Here is a 24,258-nt window from a genome sequence, read left to right as displayed (position 1 = left end):
CAGTTCACGCCAAGCGGCTTTATGAATTAATTATAAAGAGATCTTGATTCAAGGAACAAACTGTGCTAGATTCGAAATGTTTCAGACTTTGCAAAATATTTTGTTGGTTTGCATGTTGTTTCCTCTCGAACAATCTTTATGCGCCAGAAGTCTTCATCGTGATTCTAAATTTCGTGTCGCTTCGTTTATCGACCATGTTTTTCACGTTCTTGATGTACTGGAGCTTGAATCCAGGCTTGTCAGAGATCGAATAGATTGTCAGCTTCACTGTTTAGAAGATCAGCGATGTTTTTCAACAAACCTTGCTACTAAACCTGATATCAATAGTCGTTATGTTTGTAAGCTGCTTCCCACGGACAAGTATAACGCTTCTGACAGCTTTAGACCAAGTCCACGCTTCCATCACTACAGTGTAAAGGTATAGTTTGTACAACAGCTACAATTAACTAAAGCGGTCTTAGAATCGTTTTTATTGATTTTTAGAGTAAGATTACGCCGGTCAGGTTACAAAGGCAACTGAGGCACGTCAATTCTGCGATTTATTCTGAATTTAACATAATACAACTTATTCTTTTATTTCTTACGAAATATCTCAATTTGATTGACCAAGCTATGCACAAGGCCCTCGACACCGACAGCACAAGAAGTGAAACAAAACTATTCGTCTCGTAGAATCTTTCGATGACGCTTGGCGCCCCTTTTTCTACCGAAGTTAAAAGTGATCGCATTTATTGATACTTCTTTACTCAAGCCCAGTTCGTGTTTTATTTTTGCCTGTCAGAAGGACATTTTCTTTGACCTCGTTACATTGGGTCATCCTGTTCCAAGGACTATTTTCAGCTTTGACATCAAATTCCTCATTACCTTATTTCTGCATACGTAGTAATGTGACAAAAGGGTGATTAACAAGCTCCGCGGGTACGTTTAATCTCCATGCCGGACTTCCTAATGTAAGCTACATGAATTTAAAACTCCTTAAAAACCACCAAGTGAGTTCAGTATACTTTCGCCCTGCTGAAATAAATACCATCCATTGAATGTACTTCTGGCTAAACTGCAGAATACCCCGCCACTCATTTATATGTCATTGAATAAGAATAGCGTCTATTGGAGTTACGCTTCGTTCTTCAAAGCCTCCCGACACATGTAAATGAGGTGGACCAAAGTGGCCGAGTATTCTGCGGTTGCTCTGTATTTCTCTGGTTGAAAAACCTCCAATATCAAATGGAAGGTCATAAAGGCGTTAAAATACAAGCAAATCACTATCTACCTTAAATGTGCTTGTGGAAAATGGTACGAAAAACTGAGAACAGGCAAACAGAATTTAAGAAGAGTTTCCCGCTGGAGTTTTCAGCGTTCAAGGACCATCAAAGTTTGAATTTCTGATGTGGTTTCCAGCATGAACGTACACCTTGTCCTGCCAGTGTTTCTTTTAAAAATGTCTTAGGAAAAAAAAAACGAATTTTAGATGCGATTTGGTATAATGGCTACACGTCAGAACACTTCAAATGCATGCTCTGTAACACAAACGTCATGTTCTTGGCGGTTTAATCGGACAGTCATCCTGCGGCGAATTGCTTTTAATTAACAGGTGCCTCTTTCTCTCTCTCGTTGAATAGTAATTTCAGCGTGACGTTTCTTTACACGCCACACACTGTTCCTCAAATACTTTTTGCAATCAGGAAAAGAAAAAAAGTTATAAAGAATTCATTTGAATTTTGGATAACCAAATCAAAAGGAATCAATCTCTTTACTTAGATCATAGTTAGTAGAGGGGACTAACTCTGCTTAGATGAAATACAATCTTTACTTAAGTTCCCAATGAAAACGAGTCTCGAAGGCTTTTCTCACTGACTTTTTCGATCGCTAAGAAATACAATAAGGGATTGAAATGAAGAATGAGACCTTGTTACGTCGCAAGCGAGTATGCGCCAGGTTTTGAGCAAGAGTTAAACCGAAATTAAAGCGTTCTAGCGCATTTAAAGAAAAGTTTTTGAAAGGTAGGGTTACCCTTTGGAGTCTCAAACGCAACAGTATTACATGCATACTTTTGAATCACGGAGATACTAAAATGTATCACTTCCGCGATACGTACTTCTTCTTTTAAGGGACAAGGGAACCTTGTGAAGGTCACGTTAAACGATGGCCCGTTAAATTATTGATAACATTTGTCAAACTCAAAATTGAAACGTGTTTGTTCAGATCAAGCAAACCGCCGTCAGTGTCTGGATCAGTTTTGTGCGTTTTGCATTGTTTGCCAAATGATGAATGCGGCACTTGGTTCAAGAGGGTCTCAACGGGGTTAACCGTTAGCCGTAAAATGTTCAAGACGTTTAACAGTTATAGGCGTTAAATTTGACAAATTTTAACCGTTAGTCGTAACAATATTAACCGTTAGCCGCAAAAATTGTTCTGGTGACCTCAATGGAAAGATATCAACCTTTAGCCGTAAACTGGCCGATTTAACCGTTAGCCATACAAGCCATCATCCCATTTAGACCCTCATTCAAGGAAAATACTTTTACATCGTTCATTCCCACTCTTTTTACTTGTTATGATTCTTACGGATATGAAAGTAACTGAAACGTCAAATATTCCCTCACAGACTCCGTGTTTATCGAACCCCTGTTCGCATAACAGCAGCTGGTGCGGCGATTGTCATCCAAATTACTCCGGCAGTTATTGTGGTAAGTGTAATTAACTAAACCGGTACCAGCCAAAACGGCTAAACCATCCATTCCTTATGATCAAAATTTCAAATATTGAAAGTGGCAGGAAGTTAAGAAGGCTTTACACCCACCGTTCAGAGCTTTAACATTTAACGTTGTATTTCTGAATGATATGAAACGTAATTGCATGATACGGCGTGTATAACATATTACAGAGACTCCATCTAACTTAAACGTATTGCAGTTGTTGTTGAGGGTGTGTACATGTATCCATACTGACAGTACAGTTGGCGAAATCGAGTTTTTTTTTTTGTTAATTCCTATGGCACCTGTATCGAAGTGACATGTTGAACCAGTACATCGAGGAATTCAACCAACTAGGAGCCGTCCTACGTTTTAGAGCTCGGCTGTCGAATTGTTAACAACCGACTATTACTGTCACTTTTTCCTTCCTGTAGAAAAATGGCTGGTTGAAATACCGTACCATGTTTGCATGTACGGAAAAGGCGATATGCCAGGAGTGTTTTTCACTCTCTTGGCCGGTAAAATCTACTCTATCAGGTTGGTACACATTTCTGGTAAGGTGGGCTGCACACCGGAAGATGAAAGTAACTGGGGCTATCATTCCGACATCGACACAATTCTAACAGATAAGGACAACAATGTTGTTTTCCCCGAAGATCACAATGCTACTTACTACCAGCTTCCTGGATTTACAGGCAACTCCCCTGAACTGGTGTTATCATTCACCATTCCACTGCTGGTGACCGCTGGTCAAGAATATCGGCTGTGGTACTGGGAAGACCTGGTCAACCACAACGACGAAAACAACAACCCGGGACCATCCTGCATGAAAGTTATTTACCTTTTTAGCGATTGACATTCAAAAATTACACGAGGATTAGCTAAAAAGCAGTCCAAAACGGGTCAGCGAGTCTAAACTTTTAGAAGCGTAAAAAAAAATTATTTAGGACTCTTTGTCAGACAGTAAATATGGTAAAGCACAAAATCCGTCCAATAGTGCTCGTCCTAAGGCGCATTCTCTTCAATTCTCGTATGGCCCCCTTTACTCGGCTGTAACTGATTTTGAATACTTTTTTCACAAGCCCTCTCTTTTTGTTTGGCCATTGCATGCAGAAAGTCGGCTCCGAAATTGTCCTCATTTATACAAAGCAGCTTTCCAGTCATATTTCAGAAGCGTGTTCCTAAGTTAGAGAGAGAGAAGAGAAAAACAATCGCAGAAATGATAAAAATAACTGTTGAAAAGACTTTGATTCTTAAATCTGCACGGAAGGTGTTCAACAACTTGTAATAACCAACAATTATGTCATAACTTTTGTCCTTGTCGCATAACTTAAGCGACCTGATGACACTCTGTCAAATGATCTTGTCCACAATTAATGGTCTTTGTGTAGTGTTCTAGTTCAGTAGCAAAGTGTTTTAGAGAACCGTTCCGAAGGATCTCGAGACAAGTTTATGTCTTGCGCCTTTCCGAAGGATCTCGGTATTAGTTTATCCCTTGTTGTTTTCGTGCGACCAATAACAATTAAAAAAATCAGAAACTTGTGATTTTATTGTCCACCAACTATACACTAACGAGACAGTGGGGCCTTGTCTTCCATAAGTACAGAGCTATTCCTGAAACATGGATCACGTTTTTTTTCTTTTAGCAATGAACCCTTTAACTCCCAAGATCTGATTGTGAATTCTCCCCTCCAGCTTCTACACATTTCCTTGTAAATTACTTAAAAGAACTGATGTTAGATCAACATAACAACTTCTATAGGAAAATTCATTACTTGACGATATCGCGATTCGTGCGATATCGGTTTTCGCGTGCAATTTAATGCGGAATTCACGAGTGAAGTAATGGATTTTCCTTGAATCGCATAACTGAATAAAAATGAGTAAAAACAGGAAAAAGCATTACTTAAAATTGTTATGCTTACGTAGATGCGTTTTCAACTCGCAATTCCACGCTAAATACCTCGCTTCGTTAACCAATCAGAATGCGAGATTTTATTTAATGATGCGATTCTGCCTGATACACCTGAGTGTTCTCATTACCTGTTTGCTGGATAGTGTATGGATATTACAGGGTTACAAGTTACTCAATTCTAGGAGTTAAAGGGTTAAGAGCAAAGTTCAAGCGCATCTACCGGTGCATTTAATCAAACGCTTTTTGATACAGACTAACAATATAGAGAGAAGAAAAGGATAAAATCCTTTGATCTACGGTGCACTTTTAGAAACAGGCTGACACGCACACAAAATTGTTAACTACAACAATTATTAATCTCTTCTGAGTGGGAAGGCTTCTTGTGTGACGCCATCTTTAGTGATAACACTGATAACTACTGCATCTCCAGTGTAGATATCTCTCTCAGCAGCAGCAGTAAATACATCCTTTACCAGAAAAACTGCTTTCTCTTTGGTCAGTGGAACTTCAGTTACTTCTTGCTGGTTTTTGAAACCAATCTTAAAGAAAAACATTGGCAAAGATAAATATAAATGCAAACTTGTACATTTAGTTAAAATTAAATATGAAATTTTTTGTTGTTATGGAAAAAAACTAAAAAAACTAAAAACTAATTAAACTACAAATTAAATATAAATCATTATTTTAATGAATCGGGATAAAGACTGCTGATTCATTGGGAACAAATTTCACTTGCATAGTAAAAAATTAACAAAGAATGCAAATCCTCAAAACATGAAGAAACAGTTTTACCTGATTGTCAAGTAATGGCTGCAGAAGGGCTGAAGCAGACCCCCCAGCTCTGTAAGTCTCTCTTTCATAAGAACCCACTGGATCAAAACTAAAAACGCATCCTTTACCTGATAGCAAGAAACAATGATCATCAATGCATGTTTTATCATGCCACAGAAAGAGTTGATTTTGATGCTTTTATTGAGGACCTACTTTGCGACTTAATCTGCTACTTGCTGCAAGAAATGACACCTGAGGTGACATCACATGATTATTCAACAACTTTATCTGGTTTGAAGGGAGGATTGTTTGAGCATTACCATGCATTTTGGTAATCCAATTTCTTTTCATTTCATTTGTTTTTTCTTGGAAAACACATGGACCCGTGGAAGTCATTTTGAGAATCAATACTTTGATCTTTATAATACTCACCAAGCCTGTAATAATTACAAGTGAAACAGGACACAGACCTTCCCATGATCAGTGAAAAAAATATGCCGTTTCGATGGGCAATAAAAGTTTACCTTCACTGTCCAATCCTGCCAGAATGTTGTATGTATAATAAGGGAAGAAGCGGCGGTAGTACAAAACAGTTGATAACATCTGAGCAATGGCTGGACAACTATTAAATGAGTGTAAACAGATCAAAATTAAATTAGAAGGTTCAATATCTATCTAATCTTATCTATGCACCCAATCCTGAGTAAGGATCACTCCTAGTCCATACCCAGTGTTCACAAACATACAGTCAGGAACAGTGCTCCATGCTTAAGGTTTTTCAAAGTCATCATATGACAACTAAACTTCAGATGATGGTTACCAAAAATTAAAGTTGAGTCAACAGTGCCTGGCAAATGAATCTAAAGGCTTAAATGAAATCTAAAAGCATAACACTCATACTACCATGGGAATGAGGCAAAAGTGGTGCACTAATGGTATTTCATGCAAATGCTTTTCTCACTTCAACTTTAAGACAATAAATCTAAGGAATTACATTGTCATAGCTAGCTGCTAGACCCCCTGATACAGGTTTCCAAATTGGCCACTTTCTATGAATATTTAGTTGCCAAAATTTTTCTCTATGTGCTATCGCAACCAAAATGGCTACAGGTTGGAGTGCTGGAAAGTGGGAACTACTGACATCTTTCTACTTAAAATAAACCCCTCATAGTCAGAGAGGGTTGCCAATAACTGGCCCAAACACTGCACAATACAATCAGCTCTAGGAGATTCCTACCTGTTTTAGAACTGGATTTACTAGTCTGGGTAACCCCTACAACTTAAAAAAAAAAACAAAACAACAAAAAAAACTGAAACTGACATTACATACCTCATTTTACTTCCATGTTCATGTTCATACATCTGAAGTTAATGAACATATTATTAGTAAAAATTTGATAAGTTTTCTTTTTCTTCTATAGAGAGGAGAAACACTCTTGGTGGTCCAAAAAATTGGTCCTTTTCAGTATCTTTCAAAAGTAAAATTACTAGTATTAGTTGTTTTAATTTTCATGTCTGTGGTTACTACAAAGTCTCTTTTGATGGACCAATATGTTTTAATACTTCTCGAGGAAGAAAAAGTGAGGTGAAAAAATACTTAGTTCTTATTAACCGAGTGGGAGGTCTGTATGGGAGAATCTTTACTGAGGTCACCAGTACAGACTGAACGCAGTGAGGTCTGTACCAGCGACCGAGGTGAAGATTCTCCCATGCAGACCGACCTAGCTCGGTTAATAAGATGTTTATTATATGGCTGTGTCTTATATACCAATTTTTTATATTCTTTGTACCTTTTTTTACTAGACCAGTCTACATGCCGGTCTAGATGGGAAAATCTAGACCACTTTCAATATTGATTTCAGCCAATCAAATTTGTGAATTTGGTAGTTCCCAGTCCTTGTGAGACACACCCATATAATAAAACAGCATACAAACTTTTGTTAAAGGAAATTTATCTAGTTGTGTCTAGTTTGAGATGAGTATTCCCAGATTGTGTATATAGGGTATTAAACACAATTAAACATACTACTCTACAGTAAATTAACAAACCTGAAGTCTTGCTGTAATAAGTTTGGTCAGTGTAAGGCAATCCCCATGAAATCCAGCACAGCCAAGAACAGTTGAATTGGTACTAAACACAAAGAGAAAGAGTCTGAGTTTGTAAACAATAAACATGCATGGAATTACTACATATCAATTACCAGAAACTTTTTCTTTGTTTTTATTATGGTATCTACAGGTTTTTTAGATCCCATTTTGCAGCAGTCAAGTTTGTGTTCATTATTTCTTAGTCATGGATATAAATGGCTCTATTCAAAATAGTTTAACATAATGGTAATACTCTAGACATTTTCCGTGATTTGGCCTGGCATAAAGTTCATGCCCCTTATGATGGTTTGCCTAGAGTGTATGTGTTATACCAACAGAAAGGGGTGCTTCTAAGATGAGGATGAACTTCAATTACAGTCCATGTTACTCAACCAAATAAGTACAAAAATACAAATATTCTAGGACTGGGCTGTTCCAAGCAAGATAAGTAAAAATCAAGAATTCCCTGTTGCAAAAAAATACACAGGTTTTTTATGCAGCTAATAAAGGGGTGGGAATAAAAACTGAACCAACAAAAAACTAAACTTACAGTTTGTAGGTCTTTGGACTATCCCTGGTGTGGATGGAAAAGCCCTGACTTAACCGAGTGTCTGATGCTATGACAGAAAAATCCTCTCCAGCAATCGCAAGAACAGTCCTATGTTTGGAACCATGATAAAACATAAAATTAATGTACATGTAATGGCTAAGAATTAAACTTTATGCTGCACCCAAGTCTTACAAAAATAATCATACATGGAACAATTCACTGAATCATAACTTCTCAAGCTACCCGTAAACCCCATTCTCTGTCTTAAACACTGATGGAAACTGGCACAATTTTAAAAATAGAGGGTCTGGTTGATTGACATAGGGAATAATGTTAACCTAACCAGAGCTCAGAGGTTCCTCACAAGTTACATGTTTTCTGGACGAAGAGTGTCGGCACAGAAAGCTGCAGTAACGTTTTGTCTCACCGCATCTCCTGACATACAAATGGAACATCATAGCTGCATTTTGGAAAATTTTTTCTTTAAAACAGTCCGAAAGTTTGTATAAATCGACTTAACGTTAAAACTACTGTCGCTTTGATCTGATGCTGACTCATTCAGACCACACGTTTCTCGTTAAACCTTGTCACATTTTCGACAATCCTGGATCTACTTACCCTCCGTTAAAAGCGTAGGGGCTAAAATATTGCTGGAAAGGTCTTTCTGTATTCATTTTTTCCAACTTGAAAACAAATGAGGGAGGATTTCTACTTTTTCTCACAAGTTCAATAACTAAAATAGTCTCAGTTTTTATGCCATGCAGTATCCGCAGTATCCCACAGTCCTTATCTTAAACCTGAGCATGCACATGACCAGCGGCTGTAATACACCATATGATACCATACATAACGTCCTCATTACCGCCATAGTATATGTCCCCAAAATGGTGAGCGTGGGTTTCGCTTCGAGGACGTTTTTCTGCGACAAATGCTCATATTTTTTATTTTCCCTTTCAGTTGTTTTACTCATTTTTCAAGTCCCTGGTTGGAAAAGAAGTGATCGTGGAACTGAAGAATGATCTCAGGTAAAACTGAGTTTTGTTGTCAGTTGCAAGCTTACGACTGACAGTCTTTTTGGTTCTGTCCTCGTGTACCGGTTCACAAGAGCCGTTACAAAAGACCGAACAATACACAACAGCTAACCAATGACTCTTAAACAAAGAAAGAACAATGGTAATTCCCTTGTGAACCGGTACACCAGGACAGAACCGTCTTTTTTCAGGTTTGCATTTTGCCCAAGACAAATTTAAATCAGCATGTATAAGATTAAGAAGTCGTCAGGCATTTTTATAAGGATTCTCTTGGTGTTATAGAAGTTGCTCCGAACTTACTCTTGTGGATTAATGGCACAACATTTCTGATTTGAAAAAAGTAGCTCTCACTTCATCAGAGACCAGATTGCAGTACGTACATGTACAATGCAGCTGCAAATGTGTTCGAGAATCTTTCATTTTCCGTGCTCCAGTTATGTTAAAGTTCAGCGATCTTGTCAGTTTCCACCATATTTTGAACCTGGACTATTGTAACTGAAGAAAACATTGTGCAAAACGTGAGATTTTAAGATGAATATTACTATTTTTTGTTAACAGTGTACATGGAACATTAGACTCGGTCGATCAGGTAAGCTTATAATTTGATTGTCGTAATAAGGTACAGCCGTACAGAAATGTATCGCTTTACCACTGAAGCCAATTGGCATATCTTGGAAAGCTTCATGAAATAATGTCTGATTTTATTCCACTTTTTATTGCAGTTTCTAAACATCAAATTAACAGATATAAGCCTGACAGACCCAGACAAGTATCCTCACATGGTATTTATATGTGTAGTTTCTAGTGATTTTTTTGGTCTTACATCGATAATGGTAAAGATTAAGGATAAAGAGTGGAAAAAGAATGTGGGCTCAAGATTGGGCAATGAGTACGGCAGTGTTGCATCGTACCAGTCTAAGTGGTGTGTAGAGTATTGAACACTGCATAACTTGACAGTATGAGGTTAGCCAACATTTCTTCAATAGAACCACATGACTTACCATTTAACTCAATGACATGACATTAATGTTACCAGGAAAAACGTCAGTCTGGTACTCAGTATGGCTTATCCTCAATAAAAACAGACAGGAGTTAATAAAGGGTGATTCCAGAAATATAACATATTTGTCCATAATTTGAATTTCAGTAAGTCACCAAGCATCTCGACAATGATAATTATTATTTGTTAATGGTATGAAAGTTTTAGCTTGAATTTTTTTCCCTTTTTAGTTGTCAGTTAAAAACTGCTTCATTAGGGGATCTGTAGTGAGATATGTGCAACTCCCAGCAGAAGAAGTTGATACATCACTGTTACAAGATGCCACCAGAAAGGAAGCAGCCCAAAGCAAGGCCTGAAAACAAACTGAACTAACAAAAAAGTCTATGTAGGAAACCCTTTCAAAGGAAAAAACTGTAAAAATATATGTAGGCTTTGTAAGCAGACACATTTTTTCAGTACCATGAATTTAGTGACTTAGGCATTTTAGTTCATTACAACTCAATACTAAGTGCTTTTATCGGATTTGAACAGTGAACTAATTCTCAGTTCAAAGACCTCACATACCACAATGCTACTGTAATGGACTTATTGACATTGCCTATAACCTGTTCAAGAAAAACTATTTTTGGATGTTACTTTCATCACTCAACAACTGCAAATCTGACAACCAGGGGAATAGTATGTTTACAGGCTTCCTAAACAGGACACCAGACCAGTCAAGAAAGAAAACAATAAACATTTTTGTTTTGTATATAGTAAGATTGTTGAGTGTCTGTTTTGAGAATGACAGATGGTATCTGTAGTCCTGAATTTTGAACCTTAAACCAGTTCACTGGACAGTAATTAGCATTTTGATTTACCAATTTGCATGATGATTAATTTACTAGGTGCATTTCCCCTTCATAACTCCTAGAAGGAAGTGAGTGCAAGAAGAGATAAGAAGCCAAGTCAGACATAGTTGGATGCTACTCTGGTTTAAAGATGTAATGAATGTAACCAGGGAAAATAAAATTCATCGACCCAACATTTCAGCACTCCTGTCCAGTGCCTTCATCAGGGGTGGTCTGATCTAACCTCACAGTTGGGTGGTATAATTCTAAAATTATCACCACAAATTGCTGCTACTTCTAGCACCTTTATTTACAAGCTTGGCATATTAACTCTGTCCAGGCTCCTTTACATTGTGATGAAGGAGACTTAGTACCTGATGCCTATTTACACCTCATCAGAAAAAAGGGCAGCTAATTAGTGAGCATATAAAAGGGCCTCTTGTTACAACGATCAGATCACCCCTGATGGAGGCACTAGACGAGAGTGTTGAAATGTTGATCAACAAATTGTAATATCCCTGGTTACAATCATGAGATCTTTAAACCAGTAACAACAAACTATGTCTGATTGTCCACCTGGTAGCTGTGTGCCAAGTGTATCCCTGTTTTTGCTGTCCACTTCAGAGCTTAAATGAAATCCCTTCCCAAAGTCAAGAGAAAATATTTTTGTATAGCAGTTAATGTCTCCCGAAAGTAAAATCTCCTTGATGTGCTTTTTCTTTTGTTCAAGATATCACTCAGGTAATTGCTGAGACTCCAAACATTTTTATGAGCTGAACTAAATTCCAATTTGGACCCACCCAAATTCAAATAGGTACACTTGTTGATTCAGACATCAAATTTCACTGGCCCTTCCCAGATCCAGGAAAATCAATCAGTGATGCCAAATACATCATAATAAGTCATGCAATTGGTTCAGCTTTTGATAAGTTCATGTCCAATTCAAAGCCATTCCAGGGCTAAAGTTCCTGACTATGCCAGGTGGGAAAAACTGGGTTGACAATCCAATTAAAGAAGCTGTTCTTAATTGATTCTGATGCCACTTTTTTTTCACATGCATAACCAAAGCTATTAAGTTTGGCTTGTGCAAAGTTCATCTTTCAAACCAGACCTAAATTTTTGGATGTATTTAACAATTATGACAACTATATTAAGTACCCCAGGGTCTTCACACAAATCATCAACACAACAGTAACTTAACTTTTGTTTATGGTGTATTATGTTCACAGAAATCATAAAAAACACAAAGCTGTAAGTTGAAATAACATACAGACAGCCTGCTTTTTCTCTTTCATTAGAGCTGTACACAAATGCATGGAAACTAAATTGTTAACAAGGTGCCAAACACTACTACATAGTTAAAATGTACTCTGAACAACAACAGAAATAACTTTGTAGGGGTTATACTAAACTAGGACCTGATGGGAACAATTTTATCTAACACAACCCCACATTTTGTTTCAGAGATACTATCTCCATACATGATTTGCAAAAATCAGAGTAGAACATAAATCTGATAGACAGGTTTTTCTCAAGCTAGAGCTGCAAGGCTGAAGTGTCTCCGTGAAACTGGGCAAGGAATCTACTCCATGAATTGCAGGATAAAATCCATAGAATAATTTTCAACCAGATAAAAATTGAGCTAGGATTGACCCTGTTGACTGGAACACACCTATTTATAATGTACACAAAAGGGGGAGAAATAGAAATAAAAATTTCCAGCATCTGTATATACAACATTCTCCTTTTCAGGGGGTAACTGGTCAAATTTACCGCCTGCAGTACTTCTCATTACCGCCTAAAATTATTTGGAATTCTTGAAAATGCAACAAAAGGATTTTTCTACTGGTTTTGAACATTTCTTTTACCTATTGTGCTTAAAAAAAGGAGAACACTATATATACTGTTAGTTACACATAGATTCAGCAATTAAACGAATAAACCGTTTTTAAAACATTTTATCCTGAAGACTTGAAACAGCATTAAAGGAGGAAATATTAAAACAAGGAAGTAAGGTTAGAAAAATAAATTGTTCTTATTTGTAGTGAGGTTTTGTTGATCTTGGACGTGCTGATGCAGATCGTCCTCTCTGAGCTGCTGCTCTTTCCTGAATCTGATAAGCCATGGGTGAAATTTTAAATCCAAACAATCTGGAAAAAAAGAGAAAAGAAAAAAAAAAACAGTTAGAAATAATGATCAGAACAGAACAAATTATGATAAACTGTCAAAGCTTGTGCTTCTCCCTTAGAACATTTCTCAATTTTTGCCTATTGGCATATTAGTTTTTTTTTTTTCACACTTATTTCAAAGTAAAACAGTTAAATTCATTCCTAGTTATTCCTTAGTTTTCCTCTCCAGGTTCCCACTGTACTTGCTTATCTGACCAATCTCGCAAACTCATCACACTATACCTTGGCACAAACTGGTTGTTTGGTCTTTTTGGTCTGTACTCAGGATGTACCATGAACAACATGTGAGGGAAACCTGTCCCAAAGTATGCTCCATCTGTGTGATGATGTCGAGATGATTTTGGTGTGTAAACATCCATGCATTTTGGACAGTAAAGTTTGACCATTGCCTCTCCTGGAACATCAGACAAACCTGTGGACGACAACAGAAACTGAGCTGTAAAAGGAATGCTCTGACAACAAGATAACATACTGGAGTAATTGGACAAAATAATGTACTACACTTGCACATGCACAAGCCTTAACTTTCATTGTGAACTTACCAATGGGCAAGACTGCCTGATTTTCACAATACACTCGACAACAGTGTCCAAAATCACCATTCTGGTATTTTTCAAGCTGCATATAAGAACACACAAGGTTAGTAATCACTCAGAATGTTCAACGCAATGTGTAGGGAGGTCAGAAGTAGAACTGTCATGATATTCCTACAAGGCACCCACAATACTTTTAAAACCTAGTTTATCGAGATCTAGTTGAACAGAACAAGTTATGAAAGAGAGACTCGTGCCCAAGTTGGTGACATACTATAGGACTGTCAATAAGTTCTGATATTATTCATTCCCAAACACTCTGCAGAGCTTATGAACCTTTCAGCAAATTCTGATTGATTGCTTGATGGTATCTCAATAATAGCATGATTTGTCATCAGCACTTGTGAAAAAAATTTGAAATTCTTATCATTCTTGAAAAACTAATTAAAACCAAGCCCTTGATACAATCTTTTTATCTGTAATCCTATTTAAGACTAGATGGTCAAGCACAATTTTCAACACCTACCATTTGGGCAAGCCCCCTGTTAGTTAATATATAACGCGCATGAATGAGACCATATAACATCTCTGCTGCCTGTTCAATCAAATCACTTTGATTTGGATTATCTTCTAATTCATCATCTGTTGACAAAACAATCACAATTTTAACCGCAACTGGCAGTAATGTGGCAATCTGATTGGTCAACTTGCCATTCCTGAAAAGAGTTCAGACATTGCTGATCACGTTGTTCAAAATTTGTTACAGACTCACTACACTGTACCTTGACAACATTTTGACCACTGTGATAACAAATATGGTTGTCAATAAGAGTATAGAGCACACTAAACCACTGTCCATATTTTATTACATCAACATAGCTTGGTCTGTAATCTCTCTTAAGTAATATGAGCCCTAAATTTGTGGTTGGATTGGTTTGGTGAAGAATTTCAGTAAGTTATGGGCTGAGATGGACCAGACAAGACTTTTAAAAGTTTCATCTCGGTAACTAGTATACAGGGTTCACAGGGGAAAATTTTAATGATTAGACTATCTCAATTGGAAAAAAAAGTCATTGAATAATTGAATTACCTGGCCTTATCATATGAATGTGTTAAGACTGTTTTCAGAGGAAATTTTGGTGTGGTGAGATCTCGGAAACCAAGTCCTACTAACGAGAGTTCAGATCAAATTTCACCATAGCAGTAAAGCTGAAAAGTACATGCTAGTAATAAAACAATTTCACCAACCTGGCTCCATATCCAGTATCATGTCTAAGGCCTGCCTATAATGCGGCACTTGTTCATTTAATCCAGTTAAGTTGAACTTGTCCTGAATGTAGTCTTCATCAACCTTTCATAAGAAAAGAATGATCAAATTACTCAGCAAGAAGCAAGAAAGAAAACAGTTTTCAAAAAACATTAACATACGAACAGAGCAACCAGCAATCAGGAAATCCCTTCTGAAAACCACAGTGGGGGTGATTATTGGAGAAATGAGAAGAGTTGTTAGCAATAAGGAAAATCTTTATTAGGAACACCAACTTCACTGAAAATGGGGATTTACCTCGCAGCTCAAGCTACCACTATTTTAGTTACCAAGATGAGTAGATAAAAAATTTGGCAACTAAATCTGAAGCTTGATGACTTGTGTTTGGGGGTTATGAAATAGCTTATGCCATATTTAAGATAGGTAATATGACCAGAATATACATGGTACTGGGTTCAATACTGCAACCACTGGTGCATAGTTAGATGCCAAAAAGTTTTCCTGCTCATGACCGCGACCAAAATGATGGTAACTTAGGGCGTTGTGGATGATTATACTATTGCTAATACTATCGTTGAGTTATATCAAGAATTATCTAAAATGAGGTTAAACTGGTGTATGACACTGCTCCTCTTGTTTGGAATTTATATCACTCCCTCTAATTCCAAAAATTGATAGTGTCACTAAGATCTATTAAAAAAAAATTTACAGGGTCTTCAGTCCGGTTACTGCTTTAGGAAACCCCAGGAAATGCAACCAACATATTATCAAGATAGCAGCCTTTTCATATTTTATGAGATCATTGATCTCACCAACTCCTCTTTTGCTCACCATGTTTTCATGGCCTGATGGGGCAAGATTTCTGTATAACCCTATACTTCATTAAGGTTAACAGTTTCTTGAATAATAGAAACTGAAAAAAAGATTGATTGCCTTTGACTACTGATTTGGTTTAGGATAGTCTGAAGTTATGTGGAAATCTTTCCACATGATGGTTGTTGAGGTAAAGCAGTTTCAGTAAAAACATCAACTGCAGATTACAACTCACTCGATCAGATTTGAAGAAAAAGGTTACAGGAAAAAACTCACAAGGGATTGAATTTCTTGTTACTTGTCACAAATTAGCTCCGAGGGTTTCAATAAAACGATGTCACAAAATCTAACAAGTACAATATGTTTCATAGAGTATGTCCTATTTCTGGCCAATTTATATTGGACTCAAGTCTCCCTGTGGTGTACTTCTAAGTAAGCTTAATTGTAACACTAATTAAGCCAAGCTAGCAATAGTACCTCGCAAAAAAACTCGTTACCCCGAAGACCACAGAACCAAGAAATCCACGACACCTCCTCTGAGCTACTCATGTTATTTCCTCAGTTGTTTAAGTTGGAGGAGAATGCTTGAGATAATTCCAGATACTGAAAGATGAAAATATCCAGGTTGATCTACCAAAAACAGGTTTGGGACGCTATTTGCATAGAAGCTGACCATGAATAGTAGTTCTTGGCATGGTTAATTTAAAAGGTTGCCTACCTGGGGGAGATTTCAGATATAACTGGTCTCAAAAATACCAGCCGTCACAGATTATCATCAAGAATACACAAAATGCTAAGATGAATATTGACACAATACTGCGGACGAAGATGGAGCTAGGAAGGAAACAGATTGGACACGCACAAATGGTACAGACTGCGCATGACGTAAGATCCACTGAACAATAAAATTACGATACCACGGGCTCTCTTATATATAACAAGAATTCTCATTGGACAGATGTGTTCAAATCTAACCAATGGGATAAAGTCTTTCAGCGCAGCCTCGAGGTTCAAGAATGCCGAGAGCTAATTCGCGGGAAAAGCGAAGAAGAAATCCGCATTTGGAGATTGTAAGGTTAGTGAACTTTTTTCGTGTCGAGCTGGTGATACTATACTAATGAGTTAATCACGTTTTTTTTGCTGAATTACTTGTGAAAAAGTATACAGACGATTTTGAGAGTGTCAATATGTTGAGATTTATTGATCCAAGTTGCTGCAAATTTTCAGATGAACCCTTTCTTAGAAGATGCGGCATTAATTGTTCATCATGTTTCGTTATGGTTTTCTTTTTCAGAACTTTGAACAATGGCAGAAAAACCAGAAGATTTGAATCTTCCCAACGCAGTTATTTCACGCCTTGCTAAAGATGCAGTAAGATTGTGATATCTCCATCGGCAACTATTGTGCTGACATCTGAAAATAACTGAAAGTGATATACGGAAGTTGATAGGTGATCCCACTGTTCTAGATTGTGAACTAATGAACTTTTCTCTGTTCCAGCTCCCTGAAAATGTTAACATATCCAAAGAAGCCAGAACTGCCATAGGAAAAGCTGCCAGTGTTTTTGTTCTTTATGCTACCTCATGGTGTGTAATATATAATAGTTATTCTTTAATTTTTTTTGTGAGAGCATTGAGAAGAGGGTGGGAGGCTTGCGATCTTTGCATATTTCTTCATATGGTTAACTGCCAGAAAACAGGTATAGAACTAACAGTGATCAAATCAGGGTAATTTGGTGCTTCTACTTCTATCAGCCTGTATCAGTTTTACTCCTGTGTAAATCCTTTTTGTCATTTGATCCCTACCACCTGATAGAGTTTTCTTTTACTTAATATTTGACAAAAATCCACATACAGTGCATCAAGGCTTTGTGTGTCAGCATGAGTAGAGCCAAAGAAAGCCGTTCTGTTCTGTGAGATACAGGCTGAAAGAAGAAAGGAAGAAATAGAGGATCGGGGGTAAATCAAATGATAAAATGCCTGAGTTAGGTCAGGCTGGATAGGATGATATTTGGCTCACAGTTATCACACACAGACTTCTCTGTGTTTGTGTGGAAGGTTGTGACCTCAAGCTGAATTTTATCCCATCTGACCCTCCCACTTAGTCAGTAAGTACATAGTAATACTAATAAACATGTTTGGTTGAGTTGGTTGGATATGGAACTTGTTATTGGCAACAATTTCATGGACCTCTTGTGTGGTCAGTAAGGAATTTAGTTTACTCATAGAAACCTAGAACTGCTGGATCATGTTCACTGGAGGTACTCTTGAACAATATGTAGGTCGACTTATTGGTAGAGTCGCTTGATATTCAAGCAATGTGTTGATCATCACTCAGTCAACACTCGGTCAATTGTTGGTTGATACTCAGTTAACACTCAGTCAGTAGTTGTTTCACACTGGGTCCATAGTTCAGCAACACTCAGGCAATTGTGGGGTCCACACGTGGCTGATACTTGATTGATAGTCGGTTGATATTGGATGCTCCCGACTGATATATCAACTGAGTGTCAACTGACACATCAGATGAGTATCGACCAGCTCTTAACCAACAAACTTTAGCATACTTTAATTTGTCATATTTTCTGTATGGTGAATATCGGACTGGTGTATGTATTGGTAATCTTAAGACTTAAAGTGCACCTAAACCCAAAATTTTTTTTTTTCGCTTAACGAAATAAGCTTATTTTTTGGAGTATTTCTGTGCAAAAATTTTTTAATTTGCTCAAATCTTTAATTTTCTATGCCCAGTCAAAATACGGAAAATTGGCCGCCATCTTGCCCCACGACCGAGTTTAAAGAAGAATGGCTCTAGCGGGTAATGTGACGTCAAATCGAGAACACGAAAGTCTGCATCTCACACATTTTCACTTGTTTGGGAAGATTGTCGTCGATATTGTCCAAAATATGCCGACTAGGTGTGTTGTATGAAGAATGTATGAAGCGCGATACCCTCTTGCAAATTTCGCACGTTGCTACATCCTTCTACAACACACTTAGTCGGCATATTTTCGGACAATTATCGACTACAACCTTCCCAAACAAGTGAAAATATGTGAAATGCAGACTTTCGTGTTCTCGATTTGACGTCACATTACCCACTCGAGCCATTCCTCTTTAAACTCGGTCGTGGGGCAAGATGGCGGCCGATTTTCCGTATTTTGACTGGGCATAGAAAATTGAAGATTTGAGCAAATAAAAAAATTTTTGTGCAGAAATACTCAAAATAATAAGCTTACTTCGTTAAGCGAAAAAAATTTTTTGGGTGTAGGTGCACTTTAACGAGCTTACACTTGGTTTAAAACTATCATTAATGATTTATTTTTATGTAGATTTTCTCCATTTTATTTTAGTGCTAACAACTTTACACAAAAGCAGAATAGGAAGACATTAACTGCACCTGACGTCTTTGAAGCTTTAGAGGAAATGGAATTTGAGCATTTCATTAAACCTCTTAAAGAAAGCCTAGCTTGTGAGTGCTCTTTTAATTTTTAATTGAACTACCAGGGTATTGGCAGATTTCTGCTTGGGATGTTTTTTTAGGTGATTCTCTGTTTAACTGAACAAGTGGATAATTATCACAAATACAAAAAAAAAAATGGTGTAAACTTTAAATATCATTGGCTTAAACATCACTTTAGTAGAAAAGAGAAAGTTTAAAGCGGATTTAGAGTATTACTAAGAAACTCTTTGATGTAGTGGTGTTTTGGATTAGGGATGGAAGCATTTGAGCTAAATCCAAAGCAATGTCATTGTTTTATGTTGTTGGGTAAGACAGGAAATGAGATTAAAATTGTGAAATCCAGGATGCCCAGTATAGGCTTTTTATGAAAGAACTAAGATCCCCCAGTCACCCAAGAGCAAAAGTAAGGTTCCAAGGATCACTAGGCAGTGCACTGCACTGGTGAATTGTTACCTGTGATGTTTTCTGATTTTGTGGTTTTTGTCTTACAGTGTTCAGAAAGGAACAAAAAGGTAAAAAAGAAGCAGCTGCTGAATCAAAACGAAAGAAGAGTGATATTGCATCTGAACCAGAACCAGAATCAAAACGTCAAAAAATAGAATCTGAGGACAAGGAAAAATCGAAAGAAATTAAAACAGGAGAAGCCCATGAAGATACAGAAAATGAAGAAAAGCCTTAAGCAGTATTGATCTTATAAGAGAGATAAAAAAAAAAAAAAACAAGGACAGTGCTATGTAGAGAGCCATTCTGAATTGTCTGACTGTATTTGGATGGCGTGAGCTATTTTTCATTTAGATGCATAGAATATTCTCCTGGCCCCGGTTGTTCAAAGGAGAGATAACGCTATACACTGGATAAATCTCTATCCGGTGGATAGCGCAGTGCATTTTGGTAACACTTATCTGCTGGATAGCAATTTATCCGTTGGATAGTGTTATCCGCCCTTTGAACAACCGGAGCCTGATCTTTTATATTATTCTCTGGTCATTACATTTCCTGATGAAAACCCCGTAACAATGACAAGAGATATACAGCTGCGCCGTCATTTGATGATAAGGTTTGTAATGTTCTGAAACCAACTTCTCAATTGAAGACCATCATTGGAAGTTGTCAGAAAAGTCCTGGAAAGAGTTGTGGAATTCACAATTTTTGAAGAGTTTGAATCTTTTAGGTAGTACAAGTGGGACCACTTGATGAAAATACAGTTTTAAATTATTTGAGAATGTCTTTGTCATTTTTTCCTCTTTTCTCTTTCCTAGACACCAATTTCACTTAGTTGAGACTTTTACTATTACCAGTCAACACTTCAAAGAGTAAACCCTGCCAATGGCTTAGTAACTTTCTTAAGATGTTTCAAATGTTTTTTAGTGAAATCATATTTGTTGTGTCAAGGTGGGTGGATTGTGTTTTTAAAGAGAAAGGGGAGTCCAACCAAGTGATGTGAAAAGTTCCATCAATAAGAATTGCTTTATTGATAAGAGGTCTGCTTCAAGAACTATTCTTGGGTATTGTTCTTATTGGGAATGGGGAGATTAGGCATAGTAGGTAGTCCTAAATGGGTTAGGTAGGAATACTTACCCCTCAAGGTACAATCTTCCCCCTGTAGGAAGAACACTGGTCTGAGTTGAAAAAGTAAGGGGTAAAGACAGCATTAGACTAGAACAGGTAAGCTAGTTTTGATTGAAGTTATCAGGAAATTTGAGAAACAAAGGTTGTGAGAAATTAGAACTCTACTTTACTTGCTAATAGTGAATGAGCAACTCTAGAATCTGAAATATTTTAAGCTAAACTAAACTCCACCTGCTCAAGTTTTGACAATAAAGTGCAATTATGCAATTTTCTAACTGTGAACAATTACACCTCCTTCACATCTCTGCTTTGTAAAGCTTGTAATAAGAGGTAATATGAAAATATCTACTACATATTGAATTCCTTGTGTAACTCAATCACCATAATTTGATCTACTCAACATTACTTTCGATATTTACCAAGGCCTCTACAGAGGTAGATCCTTTGCATGCAGCTTACAGTTAATGTACTATAATGTATAAAACAACAGATTTTATCTGAATTTCATTGAGACCTAGAAGTAATGTTAAGTTCATTTATTCACCCTCTCAATAATAAAGATCCTACATTTCTTTTGTCTCCCATTTACTTAATCAGCTTAATATCAATTAGTTGGTCACAGACAGTCACTACAGTAAGATCAATAATGCAAATTCTAATTGAGTGTCAAAGTAATTTTGGATCATATTGCCTTTGGTTAACATTGGTATGGGAAACTTGGATGATCCCTTTGACTAATCCATCACAAAATTAAAGCCAATCACCACCAGGCTGGTATTAGTTTGAATTTGGTGATAACACTCAACTGAAAAGCCCCTATAAAATATTTTGACCCTTGTGGATGTTACCATTTGATTGGTCAATCTAGCCTGAAGATTTTCAGTGGTCGTCTCTTTTAAGTTTTTACACAACTTCAAACAATACTTATGATGTAAGTTAAAAGTTGTCAAATTAAAGCTTCATAGTTGAGACATTTTATTGTAAATTGAACAAGTCTACATAATTATTTAAATATGAACTTTGTTCTTGGAGTTGGTGATTGCTTTATCCCGTCCTTAGAATCAAGTGAATACCAGAGTCAGTGAAAACCGGTTCACTCAATTCATTGATTTTCAAGGCAAACCTGCCAAAAAAAAAAAGGAAAGACTCATTGTAACAGGGAGAGATTTAAGTGTGACAGCCATTTACTGAAACTAGCTTGTGTGAATGAGGTGCTATTCAAAGGGAGCAGTTATCTGAAAACTGGGGTTTTGAAAATTTTGAAACTATTGAGAATAAACCAGATTTGGCAACTTAGAAGGCTTGGAAAATCTTGCATCTGGGATCTTCGGATTTCACCTAAGGCCTTCTGAAATAATGGAGAAAGTGTACACTATCCCTCTCACGGAGATTACTCTAGTGCAGTTGTACCATTTTGAATTTGAGCATATTTTTGATGAACTACATATACATAAAGCAATAGTGGATATTTTGGGAGGAATCTATGTGCACACCACGGTTTACATAACTTCTGCCAACAACCAAGTGTTTAAATGAAGCTACATAAACAAGGAGAAAGTCTGACAATATTGCTTAAAACCTGGAATAACAAAGAAATACCACCTCTTGGTGAGAGAAGAAGAGAAGAGAAAATAATTGATAGTTTCATTCCTGATCAGTAATGCTTATCTCTCTCTGGGAAGTTTGAAAAACAAACTTGTGCTTATTAAAGGAGTGAGAAATTACTCACGTTGCTTCCTCGAATGGTTCTAAAAGGAAAGAAACAAACCCACCTTACAATAATGAACAAAATCAGCAAATAAAAAAATTCTAAATATGCTTTTAATCACTTGCAGGCAGGCTCTCAGTTGTCTAGAGGGCTATACCACAGGTATCGTGAGACAATAATGGGGATAAATCCTGTTCCCACTCAATAAATGTACACTGCGTTTCCTCAAATAAGTGCCCACGCTGTAACAAGTTCCCATGCCCTAACAAGTGCTCAACACCTAAACCATTCTGTCAAATAAGCACCTCCCCCCCCCCCCCCCTCCTCTGTATTTTGGAATGCTTTATTTCAATCACTACTGCGTAAATGTTTCAAACCATGATCATCATTTTCCCAGCACAGTCATCATTTCATAGTTCAAATACATGAGAATTATAGCAAATTCTTTGTGATGATGTTTTTGTTCAACCATGTCAAGTCTCAACATTTTCATCAAGCAGAAAACATAACTTGTAAGGGAGAAAAATACTTACTTTGCATTTGTCCTGGTCCAAAAAATCCCAAATCGCCTTGTTTTTTTGCACTGCTACAATCACTCTCTGTGCTTGCCAGTTCCTGAAGGCTAGTTTCTCCTGACTCAATCTGTTTGCGATAATCTTTAAGATACAGTAAGTAACAGTTACTATGAAAAAGTGAACTTGCCCCCAAAAAAGGAAACTAGCATCTTGGTAAGAGTACAAAATCATATTGATGCTGCCAATAACAACAATTATCCATAGCTTTCCTATTTTTGATTCTCTCTTTGGGATGGGGGGATGGCGTATTTAAAGTTTTGATTCAACAATGGTGATCTTTGCCCCTAATGAATTTAACAGGGCTGATTGCAGCAAAGGTGATTCTTGTCAACTATGGTTGTTGTACGTGAGTATTAGACCCTGCTTTGTTGAAAGCACCTGTTCAAACTTCATGAAAGTGACAACAGTTGAGAATAGAAGAGTTTTGTCACGAGATTGCAAAAACCACAAACTTTTATGAAAGGAAAAGGGCAAATTGTTATCCGATCTGCTAAAGATACAGTGCTCTTTCTTCCAATGATTGAAAAGTTGACTCCAAGATCACAAATTCACTGGATAATAAAAGCATTTAAATGAAGGCCAGGAACAGAGTTTGTAATTAATGTTCTCTTGTTTATTCCAGGGATCTTTTTCTTTGTTTTAGCAATTAAATGCATCTCAATTTAGTGCTCGCGTATCGTTTTTTATGATTAAAATGTAACTTCTTAAAGGAAGCTTGATTGAAATACCTTCCTTCAATTTTATTTGTTAATTACCATCACTGTTTTCCATGAAGTTTCTCGTTATTTGCCAACTGGGCGGGGTGGGGTGGGGAATGGGCGATGGCAACGCCAAAAAAAATTAGCCTGAGAAAACTTTGTTTGAGGCAAGCAATGACAGTGTCACGACCACTTTGAAGTGGGGACAGCGGTTTATTTTATGATACCTTTAATAATTTCTAAAGCTTCGTCTTTAGAGCGCGTTATCCTGTCTTGCTTCCAAGAAGATGGCCTTCTGGACTCGGTGTGTTTGACAAGAAGGTGTGAAGCGCGAACTTGATTATTCGCTGGCTTCTCCCATTGACTCTCATTTGTTCGTCTGTTGAAGTAGTATGTCCTTCCGGTAGATTTAGATATTCTCTCTTCCCATCCAGAAGGTAAATCGCTCATTTTAGAAGCTAAAATGGACTCCTTTGGCGCTGTCCAACGGTCTTCGTTCCCAAACCTTTCGCTTAGTAACCGAGCTAAAAGCTAAAACGCATGTTGGTTTCAGTACATCCGCTGAG

The 24,258-nt window shown here is 37.2% G+C and overlaps 6 protein-coding genes across 6 annotated transcripts; 3 read left to right on the top strand and 3 right to left on the bottom strand.

Moving 5' to 3' along the window:
- Positions 1-76: 76 nt before the first annotated feature.
- Positions 77-4,338, top strand: LOC111339452 (uncharacterized). Its single transcript, XM_088757561.1, has 3 exons — positions 77-418; positions 2,606-2,687; positions 3,128-4,338. The coding sequence occupies exons 1-3, from the start codon at positions 77-79 to the stop codon at positions 3,547-3,549; spliced, it is 846 nt and encodes a 281-aa protein (XP_088613687.1). The 3' UTR covers positions 3,550-4,338.
- On the bottom strand, positions 4,225-8,817 carry LOC111339448 (proteasome subunit beta type-1-B). Its single transcript, XM_022946109.2, has 7 exons — positions 8,636-8,817; positions 8,018-8,125; positions 7,429-7,510; positions 6,710-6,741; positions 5,904-6,001; positions 5,401-5,507; positions 4,225-5,147 (listed from the first exon to the last, which is right to left on the bottom strand). The coding sequence occupies exons 1-7, from the start codon at positions 8,689-8,691 to the stop codon at positions 4,962-4,964; spliced, it is 669 nt and encodes a 222-aa protein (XP_022801844.1). The 5' UTR covers positions 8,692-8,817; the 3' UTR covers positions 4,225-4,961.
- Positions 8,776-10,799, top strand: LOC111339453 (U6 snRNA-associated Sm-like protein LSm2). Its single transcript, XM_022946116.2, has 5 exons — positions 8,776-8,904; positions 8,975-9,042; positions 9,607-9,637; positions 9,771-9,830; positions 10,279-10,799. Exons 1-5 carry the CDS (start codon positions 8,776-8,778, stop codon positions 10,402-10,404), a joined length of 414 nt encoding a protein of 137 aa, XP_022801851.2. The 3' UTR covers positions 10,405-10,799.
- Positions 10,800-12,070: 1,271 nt separating this feature from the next.
- LOC111339464 (casein kinase II subunit beta) lies at positions 12,071-16,547 on the bottom strand. Its single transcript, XM_022946134.2, has 7 exons — positions 16,399-16,547; positions 16,158-16,283; positions 14,849-14,951; positions 14,127-14,242; positions 13,610-13,685; positions 13,290-13,479; positions 12,071-13,028 (listed from the first exon to the last, which is right to left on the bottom strand). The coding sequence occupies exons 2-7, from the start codon at positions 16,227-16,229 to the stop codon at positions 12,914-12,916; spliced, it is 672 nt and encodes a 223-aa protein (XP_022801869.1). The 5' UTR covers positions 16,230-16,283; positions 16,399-16,547; the 3' UTR covers positions 12,071-12,913.
- A 98-nt stretch (positions 16,548-16,645) lies between these two features.
- LOC111339442 (DNA polymerase epsilon subunit 3) lies at positions 16,646-20,365 on the top strand. Its single transcript, XM_088757563.1, has 5 exons — positions 16,646-16,755; positions 16,975-17,051; positions 17,181-17,266; positions 19,033-19,151; positions 19,634-20,365. Exons 2-5 carry the CDS (start codon positions 16,986-16,988, stop codon positions 19,819-19,821), a joined length of 459 nt encoding a protein of 152 aa, XP_088613689.1. The 5' UTR covers positions 16,646-16,755; positions 16,975-16,985; the 3' UTR covers positions 19,822-20,365.
- A 489-nt stretch (positions 20,366-20,854) lies between these two features.
- Positions 20,855-24,216, bottom strand: LOC111339441 (peptidyl-prolyl cis-trans isomerase NIMA-interacting 1). The gene is made up of 4 exons (XM_022946097.2): positions 23,920-24,216; positions 22,953-23,075; positions 22,441-22,459; positions 20,855-21,834 (listed from the first exon to the last, which is right to left on the bottom strand). The coding sequence occupies exons 1-4, from the start codon at positions 24,140-24,142 to the stop codon at positions 21,756-21,758; spliced, it is 444 nt and encodes a 147-aa protein (XP_022801832.2). The 5' UTR covers positions 24,143-24,216; the 3' UTR covers positions 20,855-21,755.
- Between the last annotated feature and the right edge of the window lie 42 nt (positions 24,217-24,258).

Source organism: Stylophora pistillata, chromosome 4 (genome assembly GCF_964205215.1).
Source record: "Stylophora pistillata chromosome 4, jaStyPist1.2, whole genome shotgun sequence".
Classification (NCBI taxonomy): domain Eukaryota; kingdom Metazoa; phylum Cnidaria; class Anthozoa; order Scleractinia; family Pocilloporidae; genus Stylophora; species Stylophora pistillata.
This window is presented reverse-complemented; position numbering and strand designations above follow the sequence as displayed.

Excerpts from the sequence above, each read along its gene's own strand:
- LOC111339452 (XM_088757561.1), top strand. The coding sequence starts at position 77 with ATGTTTCAGACTTTGCAAAATATTTTGTTGGTTTGCATGTTGTTTCCT. Across the intron at positions 419-2,605 it reads TCCATCACTACAGTGTAAAG|ACTCCGTGTTTATCGAACCC; the intron begins GTATAGTTTGTA and ends ATTCCCTCACAG. Across the intron at positions 2,688-3,127 it reads TTACTCCGGCAGTTATTGTG|AAAAATGGCTGGTTGAAATA; the intron begins GTAAGTGTAATT and ends TCCTTCCTGTAG.
- LOC111339464 (XM_022946134.2), bottom strand. The coding sequence starts at position 16,229 with ATGAGTAGCTCAGAGGAGGTGTCGTGGATTTCTTGGTTCTGTGGTCTT. Across the intron at positions 14,952-16,157 it reads GTAACGAGTTTTTTTGCGAG|GTTGATGAAGACTACATTCA; the intron begins GTACTATTGCTA and ends TTCTTATGAAAG. Across the intron at positions 14,243-14,848 it reads GATACTGGATATGGAGCCAG|ATGATGAATTAGAAGATAAT; the intron begins GTTGGTGAAATT and ends TTTTGTCAACAG.
- LOC111339448 (XM_022946109.2), bottom strand. The coding sequence starts at position 8,691 with ATGAATACAGAAAGACCTTTCCAGCAATATTTTAGCCCCTACGCTTTT. Across the intron at positions 7,511-8,017 it reads AGTCCAAAGACCTACAAACT|TACCAATTCAACTGTTCTTG; the intron begins GTAAGTTTAGTT and ends CTTTGTGTTTAG. Across the intron at positions 6,742-7,428 it reads TTATTACAGCAAGACTTCAG|ATGTATGAACATGAACATGG; the intron begins GTTTGTTAATTT and ends CATTAACTTCAG.
- LOC111339453 (XM_022946116.2), top strand. The coding sequence starts at position 8,776 with ATGCAGTATCCGCAGTATCCCACAGTCCTTATCTTAAACCTGAGCATG. Across the intron at positions 9,638-9,770 it reads CATTAGACTCGGTCGATCAG|TTTCTAAACATCAAATTAAC; the intron begins GTAAGCTTATAA and ends TTTTTATTGCAG. Across the intron at positions 9,831-10,278 it reads CAGACAAGTATCCTCACATG|TTGTCAGTTAAAAACTGCTT; the intron begins GTATTTATATGT and ends TTCCCTTTTTAG.
- LOC111339442 (XM_088757563.1), top strand. The coding sequence starts at position 16,986 with ATGGCAGAAAAACCAGAAGATTTGAATCTTCCCAACGCAGTTATTTCA. Across the intron at positions 17,052-17,180 it reads CACGCCTTGCTAAAGATGCA|CTCCCTGAAAATGTTAACAT; the intron begins GTAAGATTGTGA and ends TCTCTGTTCCAG. Across the intron at positions 17,267-19,032 it reads GTTCTTTATGCTACCTCATG|TGCTAACAACTTTACACAAA; the intron begins GTGTGTAATATA and ends ATTTTATTTTAG.
- LOC111339441 (XM_022946097.2), bottom strand. The coding sequence starts at position 24,142 with ATGAGCGATTTACCTTCTGGATGGGAAGAGAGAATATCTAAATCTACC. Across the intron at positions 23,076-23,919 it reads AGCTTTAGAAATTATTAAAG|ATTATCGCAAACAGATTGAG; the intron begins GTATCATAAAAT and ends TGTATCTTAAAG.